At 41.2% G+C, this 19,180-nt stretch overlaps 1 protein-coding gene across 5 annotated transcripts in view; it reads right to left on the minus strand.

Annotated features, from left to right (window-relative positions):
• The window catches only part of CDKL5 (cyclin dependent kinase like 5), a 494,542-nt gene that overhangs the window by 260,962 nt on the left and 214,400 nt on the right, over positions 1–19,180 (minus strand). For all 5 annotated transcript variants that reach the window (XM_068269971.1, XM_068269974.1, XM_068269970.1 and 2 more), the window contains exons 3-4: positions 17,571–17,739; positions 12,755–12,789 (exon numbers count right to left, since the gene is read on the minus strand). In XM_068269971.1, the coding sequence (XP_068126072.1) occupies positions 12,755–12,789; positions 17,571–17,634 (99 nt within the window). In that variant the 5' untranslated portion in view covers positions 17,635–17,739. The remainder of the gene's footprint in view (positions 1–12,754; positions 12,790–17,570; positions 17,740–19,180) is intronic.

The raw sequence follows: 19,180 nt of genomic DNA on the forward strand, positions 1-19,180 counted from the left end.
TTTTCTTTATTTTCATGACTATGAACATTGTAGATTCACACTGAAGGCATCCAAACTATGAATTAACACATGTGGAAGTATAGTACATAACCAAAAAAAGTGAAACAACTGAAAGTATGTCATATTGTAGGTTCTTCAAAGTAGCCACCTTTTGCTTTGATTACTGCTTTGCACACTCTTGGCATTCTCTTGAGCTTCAAGAGGTAGTCACCTGAAATGGTTTTCCAACAGTCTTGATGGAGTTCCCAGAGATGCTTAGCACTTGTTGGCCCTTTTGCCTTCACTCTGCGGTCCAGCTCACCCCAAACCCTCTCGATTCGGATCAAGTCTGGTGACTGTGGAGGCCAGGTCATCTGGTGCAGCACCCCATCACTCTCCTTCCTGGTCAAATAGTCCTTACACAGCCTGGAGGTGTGTTTGGGGTCATTGTCCTGTTGAAAAATAAATGATGGTCCAACTAAACGCAAACCGGATGGAATAGCATGCCACTGCAAGATGCTGTGGTAGCCATGCTGGTTCAGTATGCCTTCAATTTCGAATAAATCCCCAACACTGTCACCAGCAAAGCACTACCACACCAACACACCTCCTCCTCCATGCTTCACGGTGGAAACCAGCCATGTAGAGACCATCCGTTCACCGTGGCACGGTGGTTGGAACCAAAAATCTCAATTTTGGACTCATCAGACCAAAGCACAGATTTCCACTGGCCTAATGTCCATTCCTTGTGTTCTTTAGCCCAAACAAGTCTCTTCTGCTTGTTGCCTTTCCTTAGCAGTGGTTTCCTAGCAGATATTCTACCATGAAGGCCTGATTCACACAGTCTCCTCTTAACAGTTGTTCTAGAGATGTGTCTGCTGCTAGAACTCTGTGTGCCATTGAACTGGTCTCTAATTTGAGCTGCTGTTAACCTGCGATTTCTGAGGCTGGTGACTCAGATGAACTTATCCTCCGCAGCAGAGGAGACTCTTGGTCTTCCTTTCCTGGGGTGGTCCGCATGTGAGCCAGTTTCTTTGTAGCGTTTGATGGTTTCTGAGACTGCACTTGGGGACACTTTCAAAGAATTCCCAATTTTTCAGACTGACTGACCTTCATTTCTTAAAGTAAATATGGCCACTCGTTTTTCTTTACTTAGCTGCTTTTTTCTTGCCATAATACAAATTCTAACAGTCTATTCAGTAGGATTATCAGCTGTGTATCCACCTGACTTCTCCACAACGCAACTGATGGTCCCAACCCCATTTATAAGGCAAGAAATCCCACTTATTAAACATGACAGAGCACACCTGTGAAGTAAAAACCATTTCAGGTGACTACCTCTTGAAGCTCATCAAGATAATGCCAAGAGTGTGCAAAGCAGTAATCAAAGCAAAAGGTGGCTACTTTGAAGAAACTAGAATATGACATTTTCAGTTGTTTCACACTTTTTGGTTATGTACTATAATTCCACATGTGTTTGGATGCCTTCAGTGTGAATCTACAATGTTCATAGTCATGAAAATAAAGAAAAATCTTTGAATGAGAAGGTGTGTCCAAACTTTTGGTCTGTACTGTATATATATTTGTGTTTCTGTTGCTGAATCCAGGATAGTAAACAAAAAATTGGGCATCCGGAACAATGTATTACATTCTATTATACATAATTCAAGTTTCTCTTTAAGCTAATAAACTGTCTCCTCTGACTTGAAAGTTTTCACTTGAACAGACTGCTCACATAGTATGATACAATGATGCTGCTACAACAGAAGAGGCAGAATTTTCCAATATATTGCTGGGGTGTCCAAAAAGCAAGTGCAGTGGGAGTAAGTGTGCAAAAGGGACACTAGACAGGGGTTTTCCACTTAGGGCACCAGTATGGTGAGAAAGACCCTGCTCTTCACATGCAGACTTACTGAAATTGTATAGTGCAATACCTCTGAGCAAATCATTTTTTTTCTTTGCCTCGTTCTGTTACTGTCCATGTGTATTAGACTTGGCCTCAAACTAATTTCTCAGCACCTCTCAATAATGATCACTCACGAATCTGGCAATGCGCTCCCTGACAGCCTGAGTCAGGTGTCTATAGATACAAGGGAAAAAAAGGAAATTAATAGGGAGAGAAATGTCAGAGAAAGGCAGGGGGGAAATGTAACAACAGATATCAGTTGCGATTACCTAGGCAATTAATACATTGTTTCGTTAGTATTTAAGTAAAACTGAAGAGTGTTCTACAGTCATTTTTGACTTTAGGGGAGAAAATTGCAGCTCAATTGTATGAAAACATTTAGCAACATTAAACTTGGTGGCGATCCCAGATGGTTACTATAGAAACAGAGTTCCAGGGGAAAAAATGAGGGAATGTGCAAAAGGCGGAATATCTAGCATATACACTAATAAACAATTGATAAGATCATCATATTCACCAGGTATAATTGAAAAATGATTTTAACAGTATCTTCATATAAAATGATCAGATATATAGGCATGACACAATGTACACTCAGTCTCCTTCCACTTTCTCCTCCTAGGCATCAGATCTCTATACCCTTTCCACACAGCTTTATAATATAGTTAGTATAATTTAGGGAAACCTGTAGTGAGAGAAAGACGGACACTGCAATGCTTATTATCATTTTTAAAATAAATTTTACTTTGCTTGGCAGTCATGGTAACAATCTGCTTCAGTAACTTTATCAGTCACAGACCCCAGACAAGTATCCCAATCCGGTGTTTGCGGACTACATGCCTGAGGCATGTAGGATTTAGAAAGCACTGAGGCCAAAAGATCAGCGGAAAAGCCAGACAAAAGTCATTTATTAGCAGATAATATACAGTATAGGTCGTCCTCTATAATCTTCTCACTTCAGTTGTCCTCTAAGGCTGCTCATCCAGCACTGTTCAGCCACTGTTCATGTTACCTAGGTAACGTGCGCAACCCATACTACCTCATCACTGTAAGTAATGGTAAACTCGCCAAGTGCTGCCTGCGCATGGCAACTTCACCATACGTTTGTGTATTTCCCCATATTAGTACTGCTGCATAAATGTGGTGTTTAGGTAAGTCAGGGTCACCATTTACAGCCAGGATAACTGCTCACCTGCTGCCTGTATCTAACAAACCCTGAAAATATCCCTGGGAGGGAGGCGCCCCTCAAAAATCGAAATATTTAAAACTGTGTAAAAGGTATGTTTAATTGCCTCTGAAAAGAAACTACATATATGAGTATAGTTCATTTATTAAAGAAAAACACCAGACAACGCATATCATGGGTATCTACTAACTTCCTTAGGTCAATAAATGGTGTCTCCAGGTAAGTGTAGCATAGTTTAGATTACCTCTGATATTACCAACCTATTCCCACGCGGATTGCTTTTAGTTTGGGAAATTGCTCCTGCATTTCCCCATCTACAGCCCTTTCCTGGAGAGCAGCCTAACCCTCACAGCAGAGATAAATTCTGCTTGGGTTTGGATGCACGAGATCCAAGTCCATTACTGTGATTGCTATTCTGTATCCCGGTTTTGGCAACACCCACTTTTATTCCTCAACATTATCTCATTGTTCAGCTATCCTACACTACAAGGGGCTTCCGCTAGCTTTTGTTTGTTTTTCCTTTCTGGAAGATCTGCAGGTATTCCAGACTGCCACCAATTAAAACCCGGAAAATAATAACCGTGCATATGGCTTGAAACCAACAGGATGAAGCCACCATCACTGGTGGAATACAGATCACTGGTAGATGGGAGTGGCAGGTAAATAACAGGCAATCAGGGGTTTCTCAGATGTTTTTAGAAGTAGTTTTGGGCACTTTGCAGTTTTTTCTTCCTTACTGATATTATACGTACATTTATTCCACCTTACTAGTTAGTGATGCTACACATCTCCTCTAGAGATAAAAGTCTCTTGCAGGAAGTGGTCAGTGACCGCCAGTGCAAGGCAGAGTGATATATTTTTATTTCCACGACACGCAGATTCTGGATGCAACTGTTGCAGAACTAGACTCCAATGAATGCCTACTGGCCCATTTTCCCCTAAACAAGATTTTTCTGATGCAGAGGAAATGATGGATGGCATGTTGCAGATTTCTGCATCATACATCTGCTCCCCATACAATAGCAACATTCAGAAATCTGGATCCAGAAAAAACAGATGCAGAACTAGTGGAAATAGACCCTAAATGAGGCACTTATGGCAGACATAGACAAGGGTATGCAGGGGGCATAGACAGCTATATTTGTAAATGAACTTAGAGCTGAGCTTTGATAAGATTACATCAATAAAAATTCTTCAATGCTTTTTCATTCACAAACTGAATATACGGTACTTGAATTCTTGTTGATCAGAAAACAGAAAAAAAAATAGTTTTTCTAAAATACCAGAGAATACTAAATGATAACAGGCTGACAGCACATAGCAACCAGAGAAAGCTTGCTACCCCACTGCTCCAAAATGTTAAAGCCCTTGTTCAGTCCTCACTTTAAGCTGTATAGGGCAGTAAGATGCATTTGTTAGGGCCAGTTCAGACATATGGCGGCTGGCGCCTGTCCATGTCATTTACCACCGGAATCAGCTACATCTCATACTGAAATGAATGGCAGCGTTATTTCAATGCGTTTACATTCAACTGTGCAAATGCCGCATTAAATCAAATGTTCCAAGATACTGCATGTAGCTCCTTGCAGAGGTTGTGTTTGTGGTTCCGTATCCCCCAAAGATGGACTGATGGGAACCAATGTCAAACGCTTTTCCGCTCTGTAGCGAGACAACACCAGCAATCCATCTGAACTGACTCTTAGCAGGGCACAAACAATTTTATGTATAGTTTTTGCAATATATACTGAATGCCCCTGCCTGGCTAACAGAGTTCTGTATGAAAATGTTCTGTTGAGATAACAATGCAATTTTATTGGACAAAAAGCAATCAGAGTTCCAACACTATGCCATCATTACCCTGAAAGGAGTTAAGAGCAGGCAGCTGTCAGTATTTACCGTGTATACACAGACCTAGGGGCTTCCTACTCCCTGTGCTGCTGAGAGATTAACTATTGTGGCCAGCACCACAGCTACAGAATCCTCTCTAACTGCTGCGGCTCAGTGAGTAAGAACACCTTTACCCTTCCTGTACCCTATCTATCCAGTTCAGTGGGACAATGTAAGGTGCTCTGTGCTGGAAAAGCAACTCCTACAGTACCGGCATCAAGAAGCTAGTGAGAAAGGCTTAATATATTTATTGCAAAAGGTACAGGTGTGCAAACCTGAAAACTTTGTGATTTGACAAATAATGAAAACTTACCATCATATGGGTTAAAATATGGAAGGCTGAACTATTCCATTCATAACTATTCCACAATTCTATGCCATATTTTTTTTAACACGTTTATTGGTAATAAACAATTTAAGATCCACAGCATCATATGAATAGGGATTCAGACAGTTTACAAGAAAAAACTGTAAATGTAAGAACATTTTGCAGAGATATTAACATAGCAATGACTATATATTATGGATCATATAGACAGTAGATCTCTCTAAGTCCAATACACAATGTAAAAAAATCTTTACCCAATATGTAGTAAACTATCAGAGCAACTGTAATGTGGCAGTACCAATAATTCAAATTTAATAAACACTAAACATAACCATGTCACTCTCTCTCTCTCCAAGTCTAACATTAAAGGCATACCCCAGCTCTAACCCAAAAAAAAAAAAAATTCCTTCATGTAGTATACCACAGCATCCATAAATCTACGCATCCACAGATGTTAAGTGCGAGTCAATCCAACCACTCTAGACCATAATAACTTTAGCAGGGCAACCTCCATGTAGATACACCAATTTATGATATGGAAGCATGTCGTTGGTCAATGAAAGCCATTGTTTAAGAGACGGGGAGGATGCAGCCATCCAATGCAAAACTATTGCTTTCCTAGCCATAAATAGGGTTTCCCTTAACAGTACTTTCTGAAATTTAGTAGCATAATCTTCTGGCATCAAACCTAGTACACATAATTTAGGATCAATAGAGACAACCATCCCTATAATAGTAGCAAGGAAGTTGGTAACTTGTACCCCAAAAATGTTTTTATTGGGGGGCATTCCCGGAGAAGATGCCAGAAATCTGCATTGACCAAATTACATTTGGGGCAGCATGAGGAAACCCCTCTACCAAAATTAGAGAGAATATTGGGAACAAAGTAAGCTTGTTGTATAATATAGAACTGTATACGTTTATTTCGAGCTGCAGGTGATACCAATGTTGGCGATCCTCCCACTCTTCATTGTCTATATCTATGATGGGAGTGTCCCATCTTAATTTAAGCTCATCTGAATGTGTTTCTGAAAGAGCATGAATTAAAAAAAAAGTATATAAATCTGAGTTTAAACCCTGCATGCCTTGTGTTCTTAATACACCTATAAGTGGATGGTCTGAAAGATTTACAATAAGTCCAGGAAATTGAGCACGTATAATATGACGCAGTTGAAGGTATCTAAAATAATAGTGTTGTGGTACATCAAAGGTTAGTTTCAGATCATCAAATTCTCTAAAGGAGCCATTTTGAAAAATATGACATAGTTTGACTACCCCTTTGCTTTCCCAGTCTCTTGATCCCACAAAGGAATATAAATGCTCAAACAACCTGTTATGCCATATAGATCCAGTACTCAATAGGTCAGCAAACTTTAAAATAGCATTCGTAGCATTCCAGACCTTGATGGCCAAAGTATGAAGAATTGTGGTGGTACAAAGGCCCTGTAATTTAGGTGCCATTAAATATGCAGTAAGGTCTTGTTCACGTACATACTTAGCTAGAAGGCTCTCTGATATGGGCATAGCAGGTTGCTGTGTCATCCAGAATTGAAGAGTCTTTGTGTTTGTGTCTTGGAATGTTATTCAATTAATAGCTTGCACTCTGTTACACATTTATACATTTTAGTAATCATGTTAAATTTGCTATTGTAATCACCAGTTCTGTATTTTGTACCAGTGTCCATATTTGATGTATATCATTGTCTGTATCATTATGTATCCCTTGTTTGTTTTCTTACATTGTACAGCGCCACCGAATATGTTGGCGCTTTATAAATAAATAATAATAATAAGAGACAAGTGTCCCTGCCCGTCTCTGTGTCCCTGGGTCCGTGCGCTTGCGCTACTGCGCATGTGCGCACAGACAACCATTGGGACTGGAGGAGGACAGGCCAGAGGGCTGGGCGGACAGGTGCGTGGCGGACGGTGGTGTGCGCGACGGACGGATGCGCACGCATGTGCACTAACATGTGCCGGTGGGACAAAGACCTAGAGCCTGTTTTTAAATGGGGTTAGGTCAAATAGTAGTGCAGAAAACCTTTGAAAGATTTAGAGAACCTAGAGAGGTCTATGTATGCAAGGTAAAAGGCCAAAACCCAATACTAGAATACTGGAATCCTGCTTGAAGTCCAGCATTATCCTGAAAACAGATACAATTATATAATGGAAATCCTGCATGGGCTCAGGAACACTTCCCAAAACTACTGTCAGCACAGTTTATTGCTGCATCCAGAAATGCAGATAAAAACTTTACCATGCAAAGAAGAAACAATATATACAAAGCATGATCCAGAATAATCATCACTGTCTCAGATTATAAACTCATTTAAAATGGACTGAGGTTAAATGTGAAACTGCCCTGTGTTCTGCCGAAGCAAATATTGAGTTTATTTTATTTATGTAAGTATTTAGATAGCGCCGACATGTTATGCAGCACTGTACAGAGTCTTGTCACTAATTGTCCCTCAGAGGGGCTCACAAGCTAGTCCCTACCATAGTCATGTGTCTATGTATGTACCGTGTAGTGCAAGTTTCATAGTCTAGGACCAATTTAGGGGGAAGACAATTAACTTATCTGTATGTTTTGGGATGTGTGAGGAAACCAGGGTGCCTGGGGAAACCCATACAGACACAGGGAGAACATACAAACTCCTCCTACGCCAACTTGCTGCTTTTTAAAAATAGTGAAAGCTCAGTGTAAAAGCCAGTATCTCTAATGGTGTCAGGGACTCAGGGTGCATTAGTACACATGGCATGATTTGCTTGCACATATGGCAAGGCGCAATACTGAACAATGTACAGGTGTTGGAACAACATATAATGCTACCCAGACAAAGTCCTTCTTAGGGAAAGTGTAGTTTATTTCTGAAAGACAATGCCAATCCTTACACTGCATGTATTGTCAAAGCAAAGCTCCGTAGTAAAAGAATCTGGGGGATAAACTCGCCTACCTGCCTGCAACTCAGACCTGTCACCAATCAATGAAAAATATTCAACATCTTATAACACAAAAAAACATGACAAGAAGACATTAGACTGAGGAGCAGCAAAACCCGTACATCAAGTAAGAATGGAACAATGCATTTAAAACACCGCGATTGGTCTCCGCAGCTCCCAAACGGTTTCATAACGTTGTTGAAAGTAGAGCTGACTCAACTCTGTGGTAAGCATATCCATCCTAGCTTTTTGCAATGTGTTCCTAGCATCGCATACATGAGTCAAATGGATTTTTCAATCAGCCCTTTGTTTAATGCGGGCATCACTTTGCCTCCTGGTTTCGATGATTTCTGCCATTTTGTGGCACAGGTGTGGGGTGCATACCACCCTCAGCTGATGTCTTGATAGGAATGCCATGAAACTCAGAAACGTTAACGTCTGCCACACAGGAATTTGATATTATTTAACAACAGCATCTAATGCTCTAGTTCACTTCTCCTTGCATTACTACGAAAGTTATTATATAGTATATGTAGGTTTGCTGAGACATGGTAGTCTTTCATAGACAGAGAGTAGGCAATATGCATTCCTGTGGTAATCATCACACCATTTAAAGAGACACTGAAGCGAAAAAAATAAAAAAATTATGATATAGTGAATTGGTTGTGTAGTACGGATAATTACTAGAACATTAGTAGTAAAGAACATATTCTCATATTTTTATTTTCAGCTATATAGTTTTTTTTTATATATATATATAATATTGCATCATTCTCTTATTTGCAGTTTACACACTACTCAGCATTCTAAACTATTTTACAGAGCAGCCTATTGAACTTTTGACCTGTCCTCTGCAGGACAAAAAACAATAGTCAAAGACACTTGAGATAATAAGCTTCAGAAGACAGAGCTCTCTGCAACTTTGAAAGTCGTGGAGCTCAATAGCTCTTTTGCATAGATAACAACTAGAGTTTCTTAACTCTCCATTTACTGGAAACAATATTAGACTTCTGTCTCTGCTTCTGATGTATTAATTCTTAGCTGTATTACACATACAAATCATTATATCATTTTTTTTCCGCTTCAGTGTCTCTTTAACGTGGTTGATACCAAAATATACTGCAGAAGGCTGTCATCATTTAGGGATCATCAGTTTATTCAGTGCAGAACACTCCCGTAAACCTTGTGTACAACAGCTGTAAACTGTCATATTAGTAGCCTTAAAGAGGTACTCCAGTGAAAATAATGTAATAAAAAAGTGCTTTACTTTTAAAATAATTATGTATAAATGATTTAGTCAGTGTTTGCCCATTGTAAAATCTTTTAAATCCCTGATTTACATACTGACATTTATTACATGGTGACATTTTTACTGTTGGCAGGTGATGTAGCTGCTGCATGCTTTTTTGGGCAGTTGGAAACCGCTGTAAACAGCTATTTCCCACAATGCAGCAAGGTTCACAGACAGGAAACTGCCAAGAGTACGTACTTTTCTTGTTTCTTGTGGGAGGAGTTTCACCACAATATCAGCCATACAGCGCCCCCTGATGGTCTGTTTGTGAAAAGGAATAGATTTCTCATGTAAAAGGGGTATCAGCTACTGATTGGGATAAAGTTCAATTCTTGGTCGGAGTTTCATTTAAAGAGAAACCGTAACCAAGAATTTAACTTCATCCCAATCAGTAGCTGATACCCCTTTTACATGAGAAATCTATTCCTTTTCTCAAACGGATCATCAGGGGGCTCTGTATGGCTGATATTGTGGTGAAACCCCTCCCACAGTGTGACGTCAGCGCCTAACAGCACTGATGTTCTGACATCACACTGTGGGAGCCTTGTTGCATTGTGGAAAATATAAATGTCCGAACGTAAATCAGGGATAGGAAAGATTTTACAATGGGCAAATACTGACTAAATCATTTATACATAATTATTGCAAAAATTCAACACTTTTTTAGAATACATTATTTCCACTGGAGTTCCTCTTTAACGTATTAGTAGCCTGGGCTGTGGAGTTGGAGTCAGAGTCGAGGAGTCGGGGCAATTTTGGGCACCCGGAGTCAGAGTTGTGGTTTCATAAACTGAGGAGTCGGAGTCGGGAGTTGGAGTCGGGTAATTTTTGTACAAAGTCCACAGCCCTGTTAAATATTAGACTAAGGAGTTGGAGTAAAGGAGTCAGGGACATTTTGGTTACCCGGAGTCGGAGTTGGAGTCGTGTTTTCATAAACTGAGAAATCGGAGTCGGAGTCAAAAGATTTTTGTACCGACTCCACAGCCCTGTTAGTAGCATCAGCAACAGTCCATTCCTGACTCCAATGAGCTCTTCATCAAGCCTCAAAAAATAGATGGAGATATAAAGATAATCCTGTACATGAATACAGTCAAGCAATAGTGGTGCAAACAGTGGCAGCAAGACAGAAGAGTAGCTACTAATATACTGCTAATACCCTCTTTCCCCAAAATTAAGACATCCTCTGAAAGTAAGCCCTAGTAGGAATTTTGAGCATACTCAAAATATAAGCCCTACCCTGAAAATAAGCCCTAGCAGCAGTAATGGGGAAAAATATGAAAACTTGTGTTATTACTGGAGCCCATAGTCTTGCGAGCAAGTAGACACGGGACACAGGAGCACAGGGGATAGAGGAGGACACAGGTACAACTGACGATCTGTAAATACCAACAGACTTGTTGGTATTCCAAACCATGAGCCCATATCCAATTCCCCTTTTCTCCTGAGTTTTCTCCTATGTGATATTTTCATACCTCATCAATAAAATGCCTTTTAACCACTTAAGGACGGGGCTATTGTGGAGGATTCTGTGCTGCGTGGGCTCTCCAGCCCACAGCACAGATCGAGAACCATGCAGGGCGACCAGACTTCCCCCCTTTTTTCCCCACTAGGGGGATGACCTGCTGGGGAGGTCTGATCCCCGCCGCTTCGTGTGGCCGAGCGGTGGGGGGCTCCTCAAAGCCCCCCTCTGCAGCGATTTCCGCCCTCCCTTCCTCTCCCTTTACCTATGGGCTGCGCAGGACGGATTTAGGCTTCAGCCTATCAAATGCCGGTGATCCCCGGCCAATCAGAGGCCGGGGATCGCCGATCTCCTTTACGGCGCTGCTGCGCAGCAGTGCCGTATTGATGTAAACAGCGGGGATTTCTTCCCCGCGTGTTTACGATTAGCCTGCGAGCCGCGATCGGAGGCTCGCAGGCTATTCACGGAGACACCCTCCATGAACTGACATGAAACGGTTTCCATGTAAAACCACAAACGACCAGCCGCCGCCTTTCGGCGTTAGCTGGTCGTTAACAAACCAGCAAGCAAGAAAATACTCCAAATAATTTTGATGGTACTTTTACAACTACATTTTGGTACTTTTTCAATTGCACAGTGCTGACAAGTTATTTTAAAGAGAAGGTGATAAATTATCCCCTAGGAGAAAACTCATGAGAAAAAGTGAATTGCATATGGGTCATGGGCCCTTATTCAATACACCTTTTCTCCTATGAGATCATTTTCACCTTTACTTTAAAATAACTTTAGAATTCTGCAATTGAAAAAGTATCAACAAAATAATTGAAAAAGTACTGTCAAAATTATTCATGTCTGCTGGTGGCTCAAAAAGCATTTTATTGATAATGTATTAAAAAAAAACTACCTAGGAGTAAAGTTTGGAGATAAAGGTGAATTGAATAGGGACTATGGTAGTCAACATGAGTCTTGTAAAACTTGCCGTTGTCATTTGTACACAAGCATAAATTTGGCCAGGACATTTTTGTTTTTATCTACGGATACAAACAGGGGCGCGCTGAGGGGAGAGCACGAGGTGAGGGGCGGGACTGTCCCCCCTACCCGCCGATGTGTGGCCACGCTTTTCCCTCATGCTGCAACTCCTTCTGCCCCCCAAAACTGCCCTGAGCGGGCCCCCCTACGGGTGCAGGGGCTGCAGCCCCTAATGTTACGCCACTGTATACAAACATTCGGCAGCTCAGTGTGTTCAAAACTGTAGCGATTGCTTTGCACAAAATATGTCAGGCAAAGGGCTACTATTGTAGTAATTCTGTTTGACCAGCATTGCAGTGTAAGGTTTGTATGGCTGGTGTGATTTTTTTTTTTAGCTATTTGACATTTATTTTTCTATCGGGATATACTTCTAAAACCTTGATTCTAGTAAGGTACATACACTCAGTTTGACCTTCTGGGACACACTTTGTTTTGCTATTTAGTAGAATTGGTCTATAGAGGGCGGATGGTTTGACATCTGCATTGTTCTCTACACGACCTCAGCGAACCACTTTAATCAACTTGTGAACAAGGATCAAAACAAACCCAGTGTAACTAAAGATTTATTGAGTAAAGCAGCAGGCGAGCACCATTATTTGTCAACACTGTAACTTGAATTAGCATTATTTTTAGCAAGGTATGAATAGTCATTGATCTTTCCATTTGCTAGCAGACACATGCACACTGATGTTCTATTTGCGAGAGATGTTCTGGAAATAGGGCACATATTGTATGTAATCAATCTTTCTTACCTTGTGTCGACATTTAAGTACCACTCCATAAGCACCTAAAGAAAATTGCAAAGAAAATCACATAATCAGCTTTGAATACTAAGAACAATACTAAGTATCTATTGCACATACTGTATACCTCCCTAAATGAAAGTACTGGCTCTCTTCATTTTTGCCATTACCTCTGCTGCCCTGAGTGTTACTAATCTCAAACCTGGTGGGAGGCCAGAATACTACCTAATCACAATGCACTGCTACAAGGTCCGGGTTTATTGTGGTGAAGAGACACTAAATTTGAACCATATAGTGATTCATCAATAGAGCCATCACATAAACTGCTCCAAGCCAGTTTGAAAAAGGAGCTACCACCAAGATCAGTATTCTCAAGCTTTTAAACACAATAGGCTTGAGTCACTAAACTGTGATATGACAAATAGCAGGTGTAAGGTGTGATATCTTTGATAAGGTGTGCCATTTGTCATATCACGGTTTAGTGAATCAAGCCCAGTGGCCCAGATTTTTCTGAAGGGTTAGAGGTCTTTGAAGAACATAAGAACACAGCCCTGTATGTAGGGGTAGGCGAGGTGGGTGTCCACCCAGGGTACAGTGCAGGAGAGGGAAGCAGTGGGCACAAACAGCCTCAGGAAAAAGGCAAAAATGGTGGTCTGCTTTAGAATGTTGAACATCCTTCTTTAGTAGTTTTTCCTGTAATTGGGCTCTCTTAGCAAACTAATTATTAATTATCAGTGTCCAAGATTGATTTCAGTGATCAAGAGCCATGAGACAATACCATGCCATGAGTCAGTGGTGTACCTAGGGTATTTGGCCTGCCACCTCCCGCTGATTATTTACAATTTACAGAAACCATTAATCTTCCCCTGATCAATTTTATGTTGAGGGAGATTTGAATGGGGTGGCGCTAAGTGCTTTGAGGCAAAATTTCAGAGAAAGCCTTGAGTGTGGAGCACAAAGCAGCAAAACAAAATGGGTGTGATGGGTGTGGTGATGACAGGCAAATTGACCCAAAAGGTAATTCGACAACAGACACCCCCCCCCCCCCCCCAAAGAAAAAAAAAACATTCTGAGTGAAAGGAGGCTGGTAAGTGAGTGAATGAGTGCTAACAGGCTGATGGGTGGATGATGATGTGTGACTGGCAGCTGAATGCTGATGTGTGACTGGCTGGTTGCTGATAGGTGAGCGAATGAGTGCAGATAGGCAGAGGGCTAGATACTGATGAGTGACTAGTGTGTGACTGGCTGGATGATGATAGGTGAGTGGATGAATGCTAATAGGCTGATGAATGAATGCTGATGTGTGACTGGTTGGCTGGATGCTGATAGGTGAGTGAATGAATGCTAATAGGCTGACGAATGAATGCTGATGTGTGACTGGTTGGCTGGATGCTGATAGGTGAGTGAATGAATGCTAATAGGCTGACGAATGAATGCTGATGTGTGACTGGTTGGCTGGATGCTGATAGGTGAGTGAATAAATGCTGATAGCCTGACAGCAGAATGCTGATGTGTGACTGGCTGGCTGGATGCTGATAGGTGAGTGAATGAATGTGGATAGGCTGACAGCAGAATGCTAATGTTTGACTGGCTGGATGAGTGCTGATAGACCGACAAATGAATGCTGATGTATGAATGCACTCATATATACTCACACACACCCCACAGGGCCAGCCATAAATACTCACACACTGCAGATCCAGGGCCACTCACACACTGCAGATCCAGGGCCACTCACACACTGCAGGTCCAGGGACACTCACACACTGCAGGTCCAGGGCCACTCACACACTGCAGGCATACCTCCCAACTTTTTGAGATGAGAAAAAGGGACACTTAAGCCACGCCCCTGCCACACCTCTGGCCACGCCCCAACACGCCCCTAGTCACGCATACCATAAAGATTTCATAAGAGAAATATGTTGTTTTATCATTCAAACCACACTGGTCCTTTCTGTCCTAGTTCATTTTCCTTCATAGTAACATTTTAAAATTAGTAATATATCAATTTAAAAGATGTGAATAACGTTTAGAGTCAAACACATTTTTAGTATAGAAATATATATATTTATATAGAAAGAGGGACAAAGTCCTGAAAGAGAGACAAATGAGAGGGAAAAAGGGACAGAGGGACAGGGCTCCCAAAAAGGGACTGTCCCTCCGATAAAGGGACAGTTGGGAGCTATGTGCAGGTCCAGGGACACTCACACACTGCAGGTCCAGGGACACGCACACAGACACGGGAGGGACACTCACTTACACACAGCACAGCATACAGTCTCCAGAGCAGGCTGAAAAGTTTACCTCCAGCATGGTAGAGGGGGCGGGGCCAGCTAACATCAGTGAACGGGGAGGGGCAGCAGCAAGGGAGACTGTGAGAAAGACTGTTTGCTGTACCAGTGTGCAGCTCTGCTGCTCCCTTATGTTCGACAGGGACAGATAGATCACTTCTGCCCGGGTGTAACCGCTTACCATGGCAACAAATAAGGCCTGCCCAGCCCAATGCCAACCCAGTGTGCCACTGCCAGGATTTTAATTGAAAAACAAAATATTTAGTCATCATGACACTTAAGTACAAACTGCATAATAATTTGGAACGTGGCATTATACTCAAACTGCAGTCCCGGGGCCAAGACACAAGGTATTGCAGTGAAAACAATTCAGTTGACAGGATTAGATGCTCATATTACAACTTCATGCAACATGTATTTCTATTTGTATGCAAATGGAAACCGATCCAATCTAATGCAGTTGACCATCTCTATATTAGCCAGCGATTCTAACACGCTACCAAACATGTTTTATTTGTTGTGGTCTCTGTTATTCTTGCAGTGATTTTTCCATTTCCTTTCTGGACAGGAAGTTATGTAAATTCTAATGACACATAACCATGATAAAAACATAAGGGAGGAGTATTAAATCCCTTTCCACATTATCCAAAACTAATATTATATTTTTTTTTTGGAACTAGGATTTAACATGACAGTCCGTAACAAATATTTCTTAGCAATGGTATGTAAACGTTTAATGTTTCTATTTCAGTACAGTCAATGCTACTTTTACACAAGTGTGAAATATCTGCCAGTTAACACAGCAAAACTTTTCCACTTGAGTGAAGTAACCCATGAAGTGAATTCTTATGAAGCATGAGAGTTATGTCATAACATCCATGTAATTCTCCCAGTCCACAAAGCCCATGGGCCTTGCTAGTTTTCAGATTACAGAATGGCTTTTAGTTATATCCTCACACAAACACAACCTGTGCTGTCATGGCAAAGGGGGATTTATCAATGACAGCTTTCTTATGAGGCACTACAGATATCTGAAACATCCTAAAATAAATAGCAGTAGGAGAACAGAGGCGCCAGCAGGATAAAAGTAAATAAAACCTTTAAAATTTGCTTTGAGGAAGTGGTGGACTTACCTCCATAAAGCAGACACGAAAGACTGCCTGAAGTTAAATACATACATTTATTGTAAAGTATCCCAAGGATGCAACACGTTTCGCAGGCTAGGCCCACTTCATCAGGCAATAAAAACAGCAATTCGGGTATAGCAAGTAAAGCGCCTCATTTATCCTAAAATAAATAGTACTTTTGTACTGTTCGCCATATAAAAAAAAATAGATGAATTAACTGCTAGAATTGATCTTGAATTTCGCATAATCGTAATTTCAAATAAAAATTTGCAGTTATGATTTTTGAACAGGTTACGAGAAATCTATCCCTTTTCAAAATCGTAATTACGTGTAATTGCAATTGTGAAATTTTATGCAAAATTTGGCATAAGTAAAATTAGCACATTACGGTCATCACTACCGTATTAACTACATAATGCAATATAGCACACTATTCTATTCACTGTATGTGAATCAACGGCTTTCAAGAAGATATTTTAATAAATAAGTTTTATATTGCTAACTGGAAAATAGCATCAGATTCTCCTGTATTAAGTCTTTGTTCTTGTTTGTCTCAAGTCTGTAATCTACAATCTTGATTAAAAAGTGAGGCACACACACCCTGGATTAAACTCAATCAAGGCCACTGTTGAGTACCATCTCAACCAAGAATCTAGGCATTGCCTAAAATTTCAGTATGCCAGATCTTTGGCAATAACAATGCCCAACAGGAAAGTGCATCATGCTCTTTTTTTGCCACAAGATGGCACTACAAACACTATCCTGGGTTACCAGGAAGTATTCAAACTTTTTTTTTTTTACATAACTTTTTACTTTTGTTATTATGTATGGACATGTCCCCTTTTCAGGGTTATGTCCATTAATTCCAGGCACTTCATCCATTCATCAATTGCCGCCATGTAAATCTGTACGTGTACACACCCGTTGCAGCAACACTGGTCGAGTATACACCTCCAGATGGACTAGCGTGGCTCCTATCTAGATGACTATAGTCGACCAGATAGGATAACATGGTTAAGAATTTCACTGCCTTGTACCGGCATGGTCAGCATGTTTTAGCTCATACACAGCACTCGTGTGGGTAACAAGGGTGAAGGAGAGAGGAGCTGCAGCATGGCAGGGTTGCACAGGGAATCGAAGGGTAACAGGAGAGTCATGGGTGGGAATGGGAGTGGAATTATTCTGCCTCTTCTGCGACATCTGTAGATGACTGACCAACAGGTTTTGTTGAAGGTCTATATGTGTATTTCAAGCATATACACTTCACTTCAGGTACACTTTAGAGAGGACAAGATGGCATGTCTAAATTCTCCACCGAGCTAATCGTAAATGGGAGCTTAACAATAAAACTCTCTAGTGGGAAAATAATTGCATTATCTATTCTGTATAGCCATGCTGGAAACTTACCTTCACCGACAACTCCAAGGACTTCAAATTTATTCATCACATTACCAAGATTAGGAATCTTCATGAAGTCAAACACAGCTTCTGGGGGGAGCCACGGAACATGGCTGATCAATGGAGGGAGTAGGCTTTTCCAGCTCACTTGTTTTCACATACTCTGATAATGAAGCATCTAGAAGATAAAAACAAATAAAAATGTTATAGATGGCTGCACTGAGCAGCATTTAAAAATATATCTACAGAATAAAGCTGGCCAACTTCACATTGAGTAAAAATGACAACCTTGTGCTCTTTAGCTTGGTTTACAAAAATAAAGTAGCAGAGATGAAAAATAAGGAGCGCTGTGGCCCCTGGACAATGCAGCTTTGGAGACAATACAGATAAGCCAAAGGAGACAAGGAAGAAAAGCTTGTATTAGGGGGCACGACTCACACGAATAAAAAACCATGAAACAAAACCCCCACAAAATCAGAGCGCTGAACAATCTTCCACCCTGTACCCATAGCACAACTATTGGGGGACACACCCCTGTAGTCACGGTTGGACCAGGGCTGAACTTGTTACCTTTTCACTTCACATAGTGAAGCTCCCGCAGCATCCTTCAATGGCAGTCATAAAAAGTTAAAAGGACTCCGAGCACCTCTCATGGGCATGCCTTTAAAGAGACTCTAACAAAATTTTCAGCCTTATTTCTTCTATCCTATAAGTTCCTATACCTGTTCTAATGTGGTCTATCTTACTGCAGCCTTTCCTAGTTGCACAGTGGCTGTATTATCTCTGTTATATAATCTAATCTTCTTTCCTTTGTCAGCTTTGTCTGCTCAGGCAGGAATGTGCTGCTCTGCTGTGATAGGTAGAAGTTATACACACTCTCTCCACGCCACCTCCAGGATCTGTATGAGTCACAGACTGAGCTTCTCTCAGCCTATTACATGCTGGTTAGCAGCCATGTATTTTGTTTGTAAACACTGCCTAAAACTGGCAAGCCAGGATTGCAGCAGGGAGTGGCAGAAACAGCAAAGAGGGGCCCAGGAGAACATAATAAATAGAATGGTATGCTTTTTATTGTAAGAATTTTAGAGTACAGATTCTCTTTAAGCCAGACTACTTCCAACAAAGTCGTGCTATGACCCCTCTGGAGGAGCCTCTTGCAATAGCCAAGCGTGTCACTTCCTCATCCTGCTTCATTCAGTGTTGCACTTCTCTAACAGAGAAGACAGGGGTGTCCCAGAATTAATAACATAGCCAAGTGGCAGCTGCAATATTTACATTGAAATCGAATGAAAACTATTTGGTGTAGAACGGCGATTCAGGCATCAAATGAAAGAGGAGAGCACAAGCTACAGAAAGGTATGCATCTTTAAGTACTTTAAGGTACTGGGCGGAATCTTAAAGGCATGCCAATGAGAGGTGCTCTGAGTCCCTTTAGACAGAGAAACAGATGTTTTGATAGCTACCCATCTCAACCCGCTTTCTAGTCCCTCTACTCCTGCCCGCTGTGCTCTCCAGAGGCTATCCTCTCCTCGCATCAATCACCTGTCAGTGTTCCACTGACATTACATGTGCACCAGCTGTGGGAACCTGAGGAGGAGGTTTTAGGGTTTTTTTTTAGA

Source organism: Hyperolius riggenbachi, chromosome 2 (assembly GCF_040937935.1).
Source record: "Hyperolius riggenbachi isolate aHypRig1 chromosome 2, aHypRig1.pri, whole genome shotgun sequence".
Taxonomy (NCBI): domain Eukaryota; kingdom Metazoa; phylum Chordata; class Amphibia; order Anura; family Hyperoliidae; genus Hyperolius; species Hyperolius riggenbachi.